The 16,061-nt window shown below is 41.7% G+C and overlaps 1 protein-coding gene across 2 annotated transcripts in view; it reads left to right on the top strand.

Moving 5' to 3' along the window:
- The first annotated feature begins 751 nt into the window (after positions 1-751).
- The window catches only part of adcy2b (adenylate cyclase 2b (brain)), a 51,020-nt gene continuing 35,710 nt past the window's right edge, over positions 752-16,061 (top strand). For both annotated transcript variants that reach the window (XM_044052992.1, XM_044052991.1), the window contains exons 1-4: positions 752-1,587; positions 9,966-10,163; positions 14,574-14,735; positions 15,720-15,869. In XM_044052992.1, coding sequence (XP_043908927.1) covers positions 1,324-1,587; positions 9,966-10,163; positions 14,574-14,735; positions 15,720-15,869 — 774 coding nt within the window. In that variant the 5' untranslated portion in view covers positions 752-1,323. The remainder of the gene's footprint in view (positions 1,588-9,965; positions 10,164-14,573; positions 14,736-15,719; positions 15,870-16,061) is intronic.

Raw genomic sequence — 16,061 nt, 5'->3', positions numbered from 1 at the left:
GAGAGGGAGAGAGCGCCCGCCTCGGCAAGAACAGGAGCTGATGAAAGGGAGCCAAGTGAAAGCTGGGTGGAGAAGAGGAATATTGGGAGTTTGCTTCATCAGATCTTGTTTTTTCACTCCCACTTGAGACACACTCGCACACACACACACACACACACTCTGAAACTTTCACTCATTACCAGCTCTGTCTTCCCTCTCCTTCCCCCCTTTTTTTTTGAAGCAGCGATCTCTCTTCCTCCCACACTCACTCTATCTCCTGAGGTTTTTCCTGACTTTGTTTCTTCTTCCTCTTCCTTCCTGTCCTACCTTGTGTGTGTGTGTTATTCTATCATCTTCTTTTTTTGGATTATATTTTATTTTCTTTCTCCCTCCTTGCTCTGCTGCTCTTCTTGGTTTAACACAGTTACAACCCTTCTCACTCACTCACTTTGCTCTGCTCTTCACACACACACACACACACACACACACACACACACTGACAAAAACACTTTTTCTCCTCTGCCAACTTCACACTGTCTTTGTTTTTTTACACACACACACACACTTGAGAGAGAGAGAGAGATCCTTGAGTCATGTACCAGTTCTCCTCACATTAGCTAACACATCGCACACATCACCATTCACACTTTTCTACTTGTTCTTAATAGGTACAACACACTCCCTTTTAAAACCCCCAGCACATTGGTACACACCCTCTCCCTCCCAGTTATTCACATTTTCTCTCTCCCTCAGCACTCTCTCTCTCTCTCCCTCTCCCTCTCTCTCAGTCCTCATCTGTGCCTCAGCACAGTAGCATGTTGCCTTGTCGCAGCCGCAGCGCTGAGCAGAAAGCAGAGACTGTTGGCGCTCTCTCTCTTGCTCTCTCTCTCTGTGTCTGACTGAACAAACACAAGGAGCAAACAAGAAGGACAAGCACGAGGGAGAGAACTGAAGTGTCTTCTCTTCAGTGTCCAAAAAAAACATCTTCTGGGAGAAGAAGAAAGAGCCAAGAGGAGGAGGAAGAGGAGGAAAAATTGACACTGTCCTTGCTCAGATTGACACGACAACCAGGAGGAGAAGCAGAGGATGTGAAGGAGACTGGAGGAGCTGAGAAGTTGACTCACTTTCACTCAGCTATCCATCCATCCCTCCCTCTCGGCTGATCAAACTTTTTTTTAAGAAGGGAGGAAAAAGAGGAGGAGGAGGTGGACTTTTAAAGGTGGGGAGGAAGGGAAGAGAAGAGAAGGTATCTCTCACTCTGGTCCCCCCCTTCTGTGTGCACTTGTTCTGGTTCAGTCAAAAAAAGAAAAAGCAGGGCCATCCGTCCAGAGGCAGCAGCTACCCATGTGGCAGGAAGCTCTGTGGACCCGCGGACGCTACCTGCTGGAGAAGAGTGATGGAGGTGAGGGTGCAGAGGGGGCCGAGGGGCTCGGGGACGGGTGCCCGGGCTTCCAGAGCGAGGTGTGTGTGGAGGGCGAGAAGCCCCAGGACTGGCTGTACGAGTCCTACTACAGAATGAGCCAGCAGCATCCGCTGATCGTATTCCTGCTGCTGATCGTCATGGGAACCTGCATCGCACTGCTAGCGGTTTTCTTCGCTTCAGGACTGGTGAGTTTTAGTGTGTGTGTGTATGTGTGGGGGAGACACAAACTGTTAAGACTCAACATTGGTGGGTTTAGACAAAGCAAAATAAATCAGTTCAAACAACAATATAAAAAGGACATTTTAGTGAAGTATATGAAGACATGGTGGATATTTGGGTTGTAAATACATGCAGGATAGTTTTTTATGTTTTTTTCTCATTATATATGCATATATAAAGATTTTTTTTGGGGGGGTGTATATTTGAAGCCACTTAGTTGTTTAAGAAGTGAGAAAGGGCATAACGACATAAGTTTCACCTTAACCAACTCCTTTTGGACACTATTTTCTCTAACTGGTCTTTTCTTTTTTTATGTTTTAAATTCATTCATTCATTCATTCACTCATTTGTTTTAAGGATGTGGGTAAATTAATACTTCCAGGCAGACAGGAGATAAGGTAGATAAAATGAATGCTGAACACCAGTGCAAATAAACAGGAAATGTAATAGATTAATTTTATCAGTGTCAGTTGTTTTGTTTTTGTCTCGCTTTTGTCATCAATTCTGGATTGATGACAAGAGTTGTATAAAAGAACTTGGCTTTAAAGTTGCATATTTCTCTGTCTTTGAGACTTGAGAGTTAGTAGTTATTCTTGTGATCATTTGTTGGATTGAATTGGTTGCTGTTTCCCCATCACCATGCGGGAAGAAGACCCCGTCTGCTTCTACCATGTTTCTGTTTGGGTTTAGGTTCTGTTGATATAGTTATTAAAAGTGATGATTAGTTGACCAAATTTTAGCATAAACCAATCCAAGGAAGGTGCGGTGAATATTCAATCACAGGTTGATTTGTTCTTCTAACATAGATTTAAAAGAAAGAAAAGAAGAAAAAGGAAAATACCATGAGAATAGCTTGCGTTTTAGTGGAATTGGAAATGTGTCTCATCAAAGTCTTTTTGTAGGAATTGTTTTTTTTCCCACTTAGAGCTATTAAGTATTAAGTGGCGTTCTGTATGGTATTAAGTGGCGTTTAGATCTCGTGTCGTCCACCAACCTTCCTGCCCTGCACACAGGAAGTGATTCATTTTACGATTCATAATAAAGCGAGATGACTGTAAACAGGTTGGAGTTTCACTGAAAAAACAAAGAAGCGTCCGTGACAAGTTTCAGAAGTGCCACACATTCCTTCCTCACATCACTTCCTCACATCGTTGCATCTTTCAACATGAAGATATAATGCATTAACTAATTAGTTTGGCGATGCAAGGCTGATTTTCTACCAGTTACCAGAGTCAATCTTAAATATTTCCACTGTTTCCATTGTGTGTGTGCTAAGCTATTTCTCAAGCACAAAAAGAAGAGTGCCACCTATAGATGTGACACTATGAGCTGTCATAGTAGAACACATACAGGTTCAAGTACCAGATATTCATGTTTTTCTTACAGGTGCGGTATAAACACACCCGAAGGAAGCATTTTGCAAGAGTTAACGTTTCCTTAAAGCGTCAAGCACATCACTTTCTTTACCGTCTTTAGCCTCATTCTACTCGTCCTCCTCACTTACAGATCGGAAACTGCAAAAATTTCACGTCAGATAAAAGACTTTTGTCTTTACAACCCGCACTTGCACAGTAACATATTATTTCCAGGAATCAGATAGAATCCATGTTGTTAGGAACAGAGAGTGAGTGTCGGAATAGCAGGGATTTGATTCGGCACGAGACTATTTGAGACAGGGAGACAAAAGTGTGAGTGTATGATTATACGTGACAACATAAGAGGCTGTGAAGCGGCACTTTAAATTGCAGCATTGCTGCAGCAGAGTGGATCGAGAGAGAGGGACAATAGTTTGTTTCGGAGCTGTGTGGGTGTTGGTGCTTTTGTCAAGTGAAAAGTGTTGTTTTGGCCAAAAACTCTCAAACACAAACACAAGCTATTGTTTCTCAAGTGCTGCTTTTGTGTTTTCTTTTTTTATGAAATCACTGTATAAAGGGGAAGCCGTGGTTGTTGTTGTTGTTTCAGCTTGATTGTTTTGTTGCTTTATGTTCAGGACGAGCTGTGGACTTAAACTTCTGTGTGTGTGTGTGTGTGTGTGTATGTTGTGGGTACCTAAATGTGTTTACACCATCACATTATGGGGGATTGTCCTTCCTAATGGGGCAAAAAGCATGTCCACATAACGTAAATTATTACACTTTAAGGTGAGGGTAATGTCCTCTGAAGTCCTCTGTATGTGTGTGTGTGTGTGCTTCACACCCGGAGGCTGCTTTCATTCAAGTCCTGTTACATTCAATTGAACGCCAGCGCAGGGTCATTCCCAGGAGAGAACCCGCACCTAAATCAATCCCTTTACTTATGTTTAAGACAAATCAATGGATCTCATTGCCCCAGGTGGTCGATTTTATTCTGCAGGTCCCTCACTCCCTCTCTGAACCCGTGCACTTAAATCTCCACGGTCTCCCCTAATAATCACCCATTGTCGACCATATCCATCACATATTTTTTTCTTTCTAATTTGTTTTTATCAAATCACAGTCAGTCTTCTTGTCTATAGTTATGAAGTGATTGTTTGGTGAGGCATCAGCGTTTATTGCTGGGAGTAGAAGAATGCCAGGCATAAATGGAGGGTGGGGTTTGCAGCTGGGGTGGGGGTGGGGTTGGCTGGGCTGCTGAGAGAGAGGGGAGGATGTTGTTGTAAGTGTTCAGGCTTTATCAGTGAGCCGACAGAAACCCGACCAAAGCGGCGGTAATGCTCTAAAAATTGCTGCTCACGTTTATCTTTACCCACAGATCAGGGCTAGAGTGGTTGAGTAGTGTAGTGTTTTTAAAACAAAGACTTCTCCACCCACCCACTGCCCAGTTGTGTGTGTGTGTGTACGGGCCTGGGTGTGTCCATTGTGTATGCAATTGCATACGTGTTTATGTTTGTGATTTTGTGTGTGTGTGTGTGTTTCGGGTGTGTTAACCTGAGGAAGTTTCCCATTTCCTTTGTAGAATTATCTTAGTTTTTTAAGTAAAGAAAAATCCCTCTGGCTCTTTTTCTTGTTGCCTTGAAGTTGTATTGACTTGAATATGCATAGGTATGTACATGTGCGTGTGTGAGACATTGTGAGCTGCTTTTTTTGAGGGTTAAGACTTAGTTTATGTGTTGGTAGAGCTGCAACTAACGATTATTTCATAATCGGTTAATCTGTCGTTTGTTTTCACAGTGAATCATTTGGTCCATAAATTGTCAGAGAATGTTAAAAAATGTTGATCGGTGTTTGTCAAACCTGGAAATGATGATGCTCTCAAATGTCTTGTTTCTGTCCACAAAATTATTACATTTTTTTGTTCTATGGAGCAAAGAAGCCAGAATATATTCACAAAAAAAGGAGCTGAAATTTTTTTTTTATCGATTTGTCAAGTCATTGTTTTAGCTCCAAGCGTTAGTGTTAATATTAGGTTAAGGGTTAAGGTAAGGTATGTAGTAGAGTTGGTTTAAGTCAGGATAAGGGATAACCAAACATTTATCAAACGTCTCTTTTAACGAGTGACATTTCAAACCCCATTTGACAGTTTAACAGAGATCAATATGACATCTAGTAATGGAACATCAGAAATATATGAACGGCCCCATTATTGTCATTGATTACATTGGTATTGTTTTACGGTGTTGGCAGTTTATGATCATGAGTGAGCCATTTTTCTTAGCACTTCTCAGAATGTGTTGATATGATATCAATAGCCTCTGCATACGTTCATTTATTGCCATTTCATCAGTGGTTTGATAAATGTGGGGGTTGTGAGAACAGGGTGTTTTTTTTTAGAATGATGGATCACCATTCCGTTTCATTGGGGGCAGGAAGGTGAATGAACGAATGAGGTGAAATAGATGCTGTGACATCACTGACTGAGCCGTGGTCGGAGCTGCAGCGACACAAAGCAACAATGGTCTAAATACAGACGCTGGACCTCAAGCAACAATATACATAATAATTCTCTGAAAAGGTGAACTGATGTAGTAAAAATAAAGTAAATAATTTAACAGTTTATTTCTCACAAGTACTCTCTCTGGACATAAACCTATATACCTGAACTCCTCAAGTGCTATTCCATTAGTTTATACATTAAAATGACACCTCGCACAGTCAGTCAGTTACATCTTATGTCGGTGTAAAGTCTCAACAGGACTGAATTCTACCTTCGTCCTTTAATAATACATCCGTCCTTGAATTGCTTTGTCGCCCCCAAAGTGTTAAAAATGTATCGTCAGGGGCTGGTAAACTTAAATCGGAGCAACAGTTAAAACAATTTTCTTCGGGATAATAAAAGTATTCTGATTCTGATTCAGCAGAAAGTATGACAAAGAAACGTCAGTGCCATTATTTAATAGGCAGCCAGTGTACCTAATTTATTACTGCCACTATCAGGAGGTGCACATGGTTACCTCAGCCAAGAGGTCATGTTTTCACTGCTCTGTCTGTCTGTTTTTTGTAGCTGTATTTCTCAAAAACTACCCAATTTTGGTGGCAACGTGGTACATGACCTAATGAAGAGCCATTTCAATTAATACCAGATCTAATAAAGGTGATTTATAGCTGTTTAATGTCTCAAGAAAAACCAGGACTACTGCACAGATAGAGGAGTACTAATATCTATGAGTAAAATCTGGTATGGTCGGTTGAGTGTTGCTCCTTTATAGCACGCACCAGTTTGTCTGTGCGTTTCCGAAGTTGCTATAAATCTGTGTTAAAAAAAGAAGCGTGTTATAATTCAGCGAGTGACACAGCTGTAATTCCTCCTGCTTCATATTAATTACCACTGATTAGCCCTTTAGTTCTGTCAGATCCTTTATATGACAACTATTCATTTCCTCACTGACAGTTTCATCTATATCCATGTAACCACTTTCCTCATGGCTCATCCTCCACATGTACTGTATATCATTTCATTCATGTTGCTGTGGGGAGTCTTCGCTTGTGTGAATGTGCTTCGAAACTGCCGGGATCCTCTGAGCAGCGACGCCCCGCTGCTGTGCCCTCTGGCATCTTTTTTCCGTGTGATTGTGAAATGACCGTTTCTTCACCCAGCACTGATGAAGTCTGGCCCTTGGGTGCTGTATGACGAAAGGCCGTGTGATTATACAACTCAAGTGATAACATGGACAGCCTGTTTTCCTTTTCCGAAACATGTGTGTATATGTACACGCAGGTAGTTTCAAATTCTTCCTGATTGGTCCACTAAAAATATTCAAACTGCTTTTCAACCACCTCTCAACTCACTCCCTGACTAAATGTATTTTGTGTCATTTCACTGCTTCTCTTTCTGGCTGCTGCTGCCACTGCCGCCGCCGCTGCTGCTGCTCTCTGTCTCAGTAGAATAGCTGGATAACCAGACTGAAATTAAAAAAAAAGGAAATAATTGTTCTGGCTTACAATGCGGTACATTATAGCACGCGGGCACGGCTCCCGCCCTCTATGCTACGTCGAGGGAAATGGCTTTTAATGGTTTGAAAAAGGGTTTGAACAGGATTAGATGACCTACAATTACAACGGGTTTTAGGTAACATTTAAAAGTGGAAGAGAGCTTTTCCCCACCTTACTTAACATTTGTGTACGTGGGCCGTGTTTCTATTGGTAGATTGACAGGTTGTTGTCTAACCGAGTGACATCTTGGGTTTTCTGGATTCTTATGACGTCACCCAGAAAAATCTGAACTGAAGTTTTGATGTTTTGATTGGAGATTTGACTTCGGCTTTGGCATCCAGACATTCACAGACGTGTTGTGCGTTATTATCTGTTTTCCTCTAAACTGGAACATAATTAACAAAATGGCATCTTGCTCTATTGAAGAAAACCTGAAACTAGCCTGTTGTCTACACACCAATGTGTGCTATGTGTCCCTGGGTCCCTATACTTAACCCTGTTCAGTCATGAGACATGAGTGATCCAATGATATTTGGACAGTACAAAGTACAGATCAGAAAGCTCTCAGTCCATCCCGAATGCCTCCTTAGATCCGATGACGTGGTTTGAGGATGAGGCCACTATCTTGAGCTGCATGAATGCGAGGCGTTCTCAACTGACATCCTCTGAACTGCTGAAGTTTGAATTGAACTTATTTTTACACCATCCCGCACCCATATATTCATTTATTTGTAGCAAGGCAAATTATATTACCAAGAAGCAAGAAGATCCTGCCCCTTTCTGTGTGGAGTGTGCATGGTGAAACTCTTACTTCATGTAACAGCAGCATTTTCACCTTCACCTTCGGTCACACCTCCTCCAAGTGGGAGATGACGACACCCTCTCCAGACTCGTACTCAATCTCAGTTTGGTGTTATATGTGTGAGCATAATAGTTAGAGGTAGGAAATGTGTGCCGATGCCAGAGGACAGGTCTCTCTGCCACTGATGCCCCGCTGGTATTTCTGTGAGTTTGCAGCCTTGTTTACATCTTCATTGGGATTCAATCAGTGCTTCAGGATGTGGCGTCAGCAACCAGGTCCTATGGGATTCCTTCACCAGACCCTGACTCATACCGTCTCTGCTACATCATGCTGCTACATCTATACACAGTAAGCTCAGGCCCCAATAGCTTCTATTTTCAGCAAGCAGTCAATAAAATGTCAAATCAGCCATAAATTGAAGGTTGAGTCTGTGGCATCTTTTCACTCCGTTTCTGTAAAAGCCGCTCTGGTGAAATTTGTGTTGAGAGATTTAGTCCCATTTCTGTGCCCACACTGATGTTAATTTTTTTCTCTGTGGAAGCAGTGACATCTAAATCGCACAGTGGCTCCCTAATTTAACGTTTACAGCTGCTGGACCTGTCAGTGCAATCACGACTTTGGAATAAAGTTAAAACACGGGTGCTGGGTATAATCAGGTCTGTCTGTGGAATCTGTCCTCTCTGTGAGCAAAAGTATGGTGATTTTGCAGCTGTTTCATAATTTATTATGCGCTGAAGAGGGCAAAACTTAATGTTATTTTTTTTGTTGTAATTACTGGACTCTAAATATGAGCACAGGCTTCGAGACAGAAGGTGTTTTATTAAAAAAAAATAAACTCGCAAAAGGTACAACTTGAGCTTGCAGGCACGCTGGGCTTCAAACTGGGGTCTGAATAATGGAAGTGGACAGGCAGAGGCTCTGAGCTCTGAGTGGGCAAGCAGGCAGTGAGGCAGGCGAAAGGTTCACTAACCAGGAGAACAGACGAACGTGGGGCTCCGTGTCAGTGTCAGACAGGGCAGACAAAGCATCAGCACCCTGAAAATGGCAACTGGCAAACAGGCATCTTCTGGATCTCCAGCGCAGAGGCTGTGAGCGTGACTAACACTTGACATGACTGAATGATCGCATGGAGTCATTCTAACAAAGAGGGCACTTCATTTCAGTCCTTCAGTCCATCATCCTCTACAATGCTAATTTGGTGATATTTTTGAGGCATCCAGTTTACCAGAATAGTAATGTAGTTAGCTTCTTTCTATTTTACAGGGTCAGATTGGACTTGGTTATGCGAGGTTTTCCTCCTTGAAGTTCACATTTATCTCAAGCGGTATAGTCTGGTTAATTTTAAAGGTACAACTTGCAACGGAAACGCGAACCCGATCAGTTATAATTCCAAACTGTACTGTGGCAAGCAGAGCTGCACTAATGAATCTAATGTGCCTTCTTCTTTTTCTTTGTCTGGCATGGTGGTGGTGTTTGTGGTCAGCTGCCACAACCGCGGAAGCAAACACAACTCACTTGATCACCCTTTCATTTTTCTGGGACTTACTGAAAATACTAGTTCACTGATGGTGAGAACAATGAAATACAGTTTCAGGGAATCATTTGTGTGCCTTTTCAGATAATGTACAGCAGGAAGACTTTTCTGTTTTCTACATTAATGACCTGTTAGTTTTGTGCATTGTACTGTACTATATCCTCCTGTAGACTAAACATGGCATATTCGAGAGGGAAGAAAGAACTGGGGTCGACTCAGGTCAGTTTGGTCAGTCAAAGAGGCAGTGCATGCACGTGTGTGTATGTGTACATGTCAGATTTACATTCATATCCATTGTTGGATTTGACATTTTGAGGACATTTTTATGCAGGTCCTCACTACTTTTTGAGGGACAAGAGTTGGTGTTAGGGTTAGGTTTGGTATGTGTTTGTGTGTGTGTGTGCTCACTCTAAATGCTGACTTTGACAGTACACGCACAAATGTGATGATGTAGCGCATTCTGTGGACACAGACAGACTGTCTGCTGCTCACTGTGCCGTCTGTTTGTCTCTTTGTGTCGTGTCATACATTATGTCCTATCTAGTGTACAAAGACATGATGCATGCACGTTGTTTTTGTTATTCTAACCTTGTTTGCTGGATTTAAGATTAAAGTTTGGCGTTATCTGGAGTGTTTTACTCTCTTTGTGTGTCTCTTCAGAAAACAGAGGACCACTTGACGTTCCTGATCACGGTGCCCGCTGCCCTCTTCCTCTTCCTGTCAATCTTCATCCTCGTCTGCATCGAGTCTGTCTTTAAGCGGATGCTCCGCCTCTTCTCGCTCCTTATATGGGCCTGCCTGGTCACCATGGGTTACCTGTTCATGTTTTCAGGAGGGATACTCAGTCCATGGGACCAGGTACGTGTGTATTTTTGTTTTACTTGTGCAAGATTGTAATTATTACACGACATGTGGTGTGGGCTGATTTCAGACAGCGGTAAATAAAAGCTTATCACACGATTCTTATTTCCAGCAGATTAATTGTCACTGTTGATGACTTGGTAGCTGTGGCTATATATATATATATATATATATATATATATTTATACAGTATGATGCAGTTATTAACTCTAGTGTGAGCACACAAGTGAAAAACATTGTTTCTGGTAGAATCCTGTGAAATATGTATCTATTCAGTAGTGATTTAGGGGAAAAAAACTAGTATTTTAGTAATGGTAAGTGTGTTTTTCAGCATTTTCTGTTATCAGGGGTTTTTGAAAGAAACAGTTTTAATCTGAAGCATTTAAAGTTGAAGGCTCACATTAGTGCTGTGTCATGTTTTGAGAGGCTCTTTTCAATTTGGCCCAGTATTTAAATGCTGCACCAATTGAGTTGGCAAAGCTACAAAACACACTTTTTTTTCTTGACCTGGCCTAATTTGTATTTATTTTAACATGAGCAGGGACAGTTAAATGTAGGAGGTTTGTTTACCTGTTATGTACCACTGTCCCATTCTGTTTAGATCAATGTCAAACTGACTGACTGACGTGCGATGTTCATTGAAAACATGAGCTCTGTCTGTCTGTCCTTGTGCTCTTTGTCTGTTTCCGCTCAATGTGTCGTCCAAAAATGATCCATTAATGTTCAATTCAACATTAGGTCAGTTGTTTACCTATTAATATGACTGTTAACAATATAGAGGAGGTTAAGTCTGACAATCCATACATTGAAATTAAGTCCATTTATGTCTTCTGATGTGGGATACACGACTGTGTGTGTGTGTGTATGTGTGTGTGTGTGGGGCACCAAATTAATTCTACATGTGACAAGTGTTAATGAGGCCTGATGAGAGCTGGAGGTGAGCAGATCAGCAGACAGACACATTAGTTTTCAGTGCCAGACTCTCTCTCTCTCTCTCTGTCTCTCTCTCTGTCTTAGGAATCCTATTTTCTCATGCTAACACCCTGTCTCCCCCTATTCATCAAATCCCATTTTCTCTCCCCAGCTTCTCCACCTGCATCCTCCTCTCCTGTTAGACCCCAACCCCATCATACCACCCTCCCCACCCCCTCCTTCTCTGTCTCCTCTGGGATGGAGATATTTTTATCATCAGCCACCTGTGAGAGCATAATCATTCTGCATTATTAATCATTCTGTTCTGCTCTCTTGACTGCTCCACCTCTATCTATCTATCTATCTATCTATCTATCTATCTATCTATCTATCTATCTATCTTTCTTTCTTACTGTAAGCCTGTCAGTCTCTCTGTCTGGCTGTTTATTCTGGCCGACTATTTCTCTCTGTCTCTCTCTCTCTAAATATATATATATATATATATATATATATATATATATATATATATATATATATATATATATATATATATATGTATATATACACACCCTCTGTTTTTCTGTCTGACAAGGCAAGAAATAAATTTGTTGGGAGAGCAGAAATCCGGCAAAAAGGAACAGTTGGAAGTATAGGCTGCTTTCAGTGGGCTGGATTGATTGGGATTACTGAGAAAACAGCTTGTCTGATGGAGCACACACAGAGCTAATAACAGTAAGGGCCTAAAAAAGGGAGAGGAGAGAGAGAGAGAGGCTGATGCACTGCTCGGTCATTCACTTTTAACCCGTCCATCCAACTCCAAATATGCTTGCAAATATCTTGACCACATACTGTGCAGTCCAAGTCATGTCTGGCTTGGACGTTAGGCCATTTTTTAGCCTGGAAGATATTTAAATAATTCAATAATTTTGAAATGATCTGCTGGAAGAAAATCTCTAGTTTCCTTTTTATTTCATTCATTCATTCATTCATTCATTCATCATTTGCGGTAAAGCAATTATTGGGAGTTTGTTTACAGAGATATTCACTTGGTGACACAAAAGTCAATGTCCCCACCGGATAACAAAGCACAACTTGATTAGGTAAACCAATAACTATTGATATGTGGTTCAGGTCAATGCAGTAATGCAGTAATATTTGCTGAAGTGGAGGAATGTCGTGGTTTCCTCATTAGTCGGTCACATTATCCTCTCACTCAACGTATACACTGTTTTCCGCTATTTTTCCCCGGTATAGTGAAATGCAGACAAGTATTGGACGTTTCAATCATGTGATCGGGGAGAGAAGTAAGCGTGCGCTACTTTTGTCTGAGGGAGAGAAGAATGTAATTGAGAAAGCTAAAGTGAGATGATAGCGGCAGCTCCCATCTGGAGGTGTTTGGCGGTGTATTAGGATTCAGGCTGGAGTGTTGTAGAGATGGAGTGTGTCTGGTGCCCGCGTCGAAAGACAGAAGCAGGTGATGCAGCGGAAATTGCTCTGCCAATCCTAATTCTTACAGCCGTCCTGCCTTGTGCCTCCATCTGAGGTGGGAGTTCAGGGTTACGGCGAGATACACAGAGTACATACTGCGACGTCAGCGTTCTTCCAAATGTTGTTTCCCATAGCAACAAAAAAGTCTTAGCCTACACACACACACCTCTATCTCTGTTCTCCGTGCTCAGGTCTTCTTTTAGAAAGAGCCAAACAATTACTTACTTCCAATGTTCTAGATTATGTTTTATTTTGCTTGATCAAACACATGTCAGCGGTGTCAGTAATAGCTTTTCTATGAATTATAACCTACAGTTTATAATGTGTAAGCATAACAATAACATGAAGGCAGAGCTCTGCCTGCACAATGTTGCAGGAGAGGAGTTATTGTTTATAGGCTTAATTAAAGAGAGCGTGATTGTATGAGGTATTAACACGTTTTCAGCCCACAGTTTCTGAGACACAAATGCTTGTTCTCACTGAAAACATGAGTTTAGCCACTTCTTAGAGAATCTATGCCTGCTACGGTTCCTCAGCCTTATTTAGACTGGAAAAAAGAAGTTTGTGAAGCGCTCGCTCCCCACACCAAAGTCCATAGAGAATATTAGTGACGTACAGCGATTCACATGTTTTAATTTGTGACGTATGCGTTTGAAATCCTTTGTCCAGGTTTACTCAAGTGACACAAACGTACCTCCTAAAGCTCCTGAAAATGATCATTTCATCTATGGAGCTGAAAAAGGCTGCCTTGAAGGTGAGATAAAGAGTCAAAGACATGCTTAAGATTTTGTAGACTTAAGCAGGCATAGATTTCATAAGGCTTTTGTTAAATGACAAAAAAAAAAGCACTGGGCTCAGCAAAGTCAGTGTTGATATGTGTCAAAAAAAGTCTAACCTTGATTTATCTCTTTAACTCATTCTTAAGATATCCACGAGTAGATTAAATCTGTTTTTATTCTCTAAGTAAATAATAGTAAGTGGTTAAACTCAGGAGTCCTCACTCCTCGCTGGTAACAAAGATGTGTCACGAGCTGATTTTGTGAGATAGTGATGCACTTCTTGAATTCTTGATATCTGAGCCACACTGGGGTTTGTTTTTAGGTGTTTTTTTTTGTTACTGCAAGCTGTCAAACTCAGTATATTATTGTTTTGCGGACAATCTCTCTGAACCTGAAAGACACAGGAAGTAAACAGACAGGCAGGAAGGTCAGAGTTCGTCCGGGTATCCCCGTTGAACCTTGATCCGTTGGTTCTGATCGCCACCAAACAGGAAAGGGTGTACTGAGAGCAGGGGGAAGTGGACAGGCACGCAGCCACAGGAGGAGGTTAAGGTTATCGATGTGAGTTATCAATGCAAACAACATGAAGGGAACACGTATGTGTGTGTGCATGCACACAATATACACACGTCCACAGGGTCAGAGCAGACCAGAGGGCAATGGAGTCAAAGACGGACGGCAGCATCAAAGGAGAACGGACGGATCACAGTAAAGATGTGAGAAACCCCATGTAATTATTTTCCACAGTGAAGTAGCACACTGACATTTATTCCCACATGATTGAGCATCTCCTGTTTCAGACTTCAGTGTTTTTTTTTCTTGTGTGCTCCTCATATTAGATTTTCTTGGCGGTTTATCACATTATTTATTTACTTTTTTCTGCAAAACTAAGTGAGCGGCCCACTCATCTCTAATAATTTATCATAGAATCAGCGGTTTGTCATTAGATCTCTTTGTGTGAAAGAGTGGGCTGTGTTCTGTGTTTAGACGAAAAAGCAGACACAGAGCACAAATCTTTTTATTTGCATGGATCGTAAATCCTGCCAATTTCTTTTTGTGTTTGTCCGAAATGTGTTGAGCCTTACGTAACGTGAGAGAATGACTGTCCACTATGCTTAGAAGTGTTTTTCTCGTATATATTTATCTCAAAACACTTCAATTAAACACTTTATTTGGACAAGTATCTTCTCCCACCTGCAGATATCTTCTCGTTTCGCCCCTTTTCCAGGTGTCGTTCTTCCTGTTCATCGTGTTTGTCATCTACACAATGCTGCCTTTCTCCATGAGAGGGGCCATTATCGCCAGCGCCATCACCTGCTCCTCACACACTGTCACCCTCAGCATCTGTCTGGCCAAGACCGTCCCAGACCTGGAGCCTTTAGCCTGGCAGGTAAGTCTATTTTACTGCAGTATTTGTTGCAGCAGAGGCATTGTTGTATCCAAATAGTGATAAAGTGGTTCAATAGACGATTAACAATGATGAGTCACATTTCTTTTTACAATGTCTGGGTTGTAAAACAGTGAACATGTCTTACATCGTTGTGGCACGGCACATCCAGCAAAGCCTCCTGAGTCAAATGAACAGCCTTTTAATGTACTCGGGGAACAGCTCTTAAAACACTTGTTGTAACTGAATGCACCCTTGACACCGCTGTACAAAATCCCTGACCACAAACAGAAAACTACTGCTTGAGCTTCTGTTCATCCGCAGCATTAACATTCAGTTCTAACAGCACTGAAAAAGCCTCTTGGATGAGAGGTGAAATGTCTTCAGCTAACTGAGGATATCATTCCCTAGCTCCTTAAACCTCAAAGTAACCCTGAAACCAAGTTGTAACCCCTTAAAAAAGACCTTTACAGTTGTAAGGACCGGCCAACATGTCCTCACAAAGATCATTTGACATCTAAATACATTTAAAAATTGTCCTCACAGCCGACTTCAGACATGTGTACACAAACACACGCACACTCTTCCCAATCAGCCATCCAAGAAAAACCCCACTGATTACACTAATCATGATGGTTTCTCACTCTTCCCATTTGCCTCTCTTTCCCTCGCTCTCACACATACAAAGTGGAAAAGCATACCAACAATAAACCATGCGTCAAGTTGCTCATTGCCCTCGGATACAGCGCCAAGGACAACCTATTCATATGCATGGTCACATTTGAAAGAGCCGGACGTTGACGTAGTGGTGGAAAAGCACAGTTGAAGTGTCCTCAAGTCAATTTTCATGAGGTAATCATGCAGGATTTAAAATGGAAATAGGTCAATAGTGGGTTTATGAACTGACAAGCATATCTGGAGTTTGTTGCTAATTGGAATTATGCTCGTTCTTTGTGCGTGTGTTCTATATGTGTGTGTGTGTGGCAGATCTTAGCGAACGTCATCATCTTCACCTGTGGTAATCTGGCCGGAGCGTACCACAAGCATCTTATGGACCTGGCTCTCAAACAGACCTACCAGGACACCTGCAACTGCATCAAGTCGCCCATCAAACTAGAGTTTGAGAAGCACCAACAGGTATGTGTTAAATTTGTTTGATGGTCAGAATGGAATTTATATGAGAGGGAAAATCCTGGCCTTACATTCCTACTTTTCTTTTTTATCTGTGGTTTGAAAATGTTCTAGTACAAGATTACAATTAAAATATACCCTTGTTTTAACCCTTAGTGCTCATGCACTGTGCCACAGGTGTACCGTTGGTAAATTGCC

This window comes from Solea senegalensis, linkage group LG20, assembly GCF_019176455.1.
Source record: "Solea senegalensis isolate Sse05_10M linkage group LG20, IFAPA_SoseM_1, whole genome shotgun sequence".
NCBI classification, from domain to species: Eukaryota; Metazoa; Chordata; class Actinopteri; order Pleuronectiformes; family Soleidae; genus Solea; species Solea senegalensis.
This window is presented reverse-complemented; position numbering and strand designations above follow the sequence as displayed.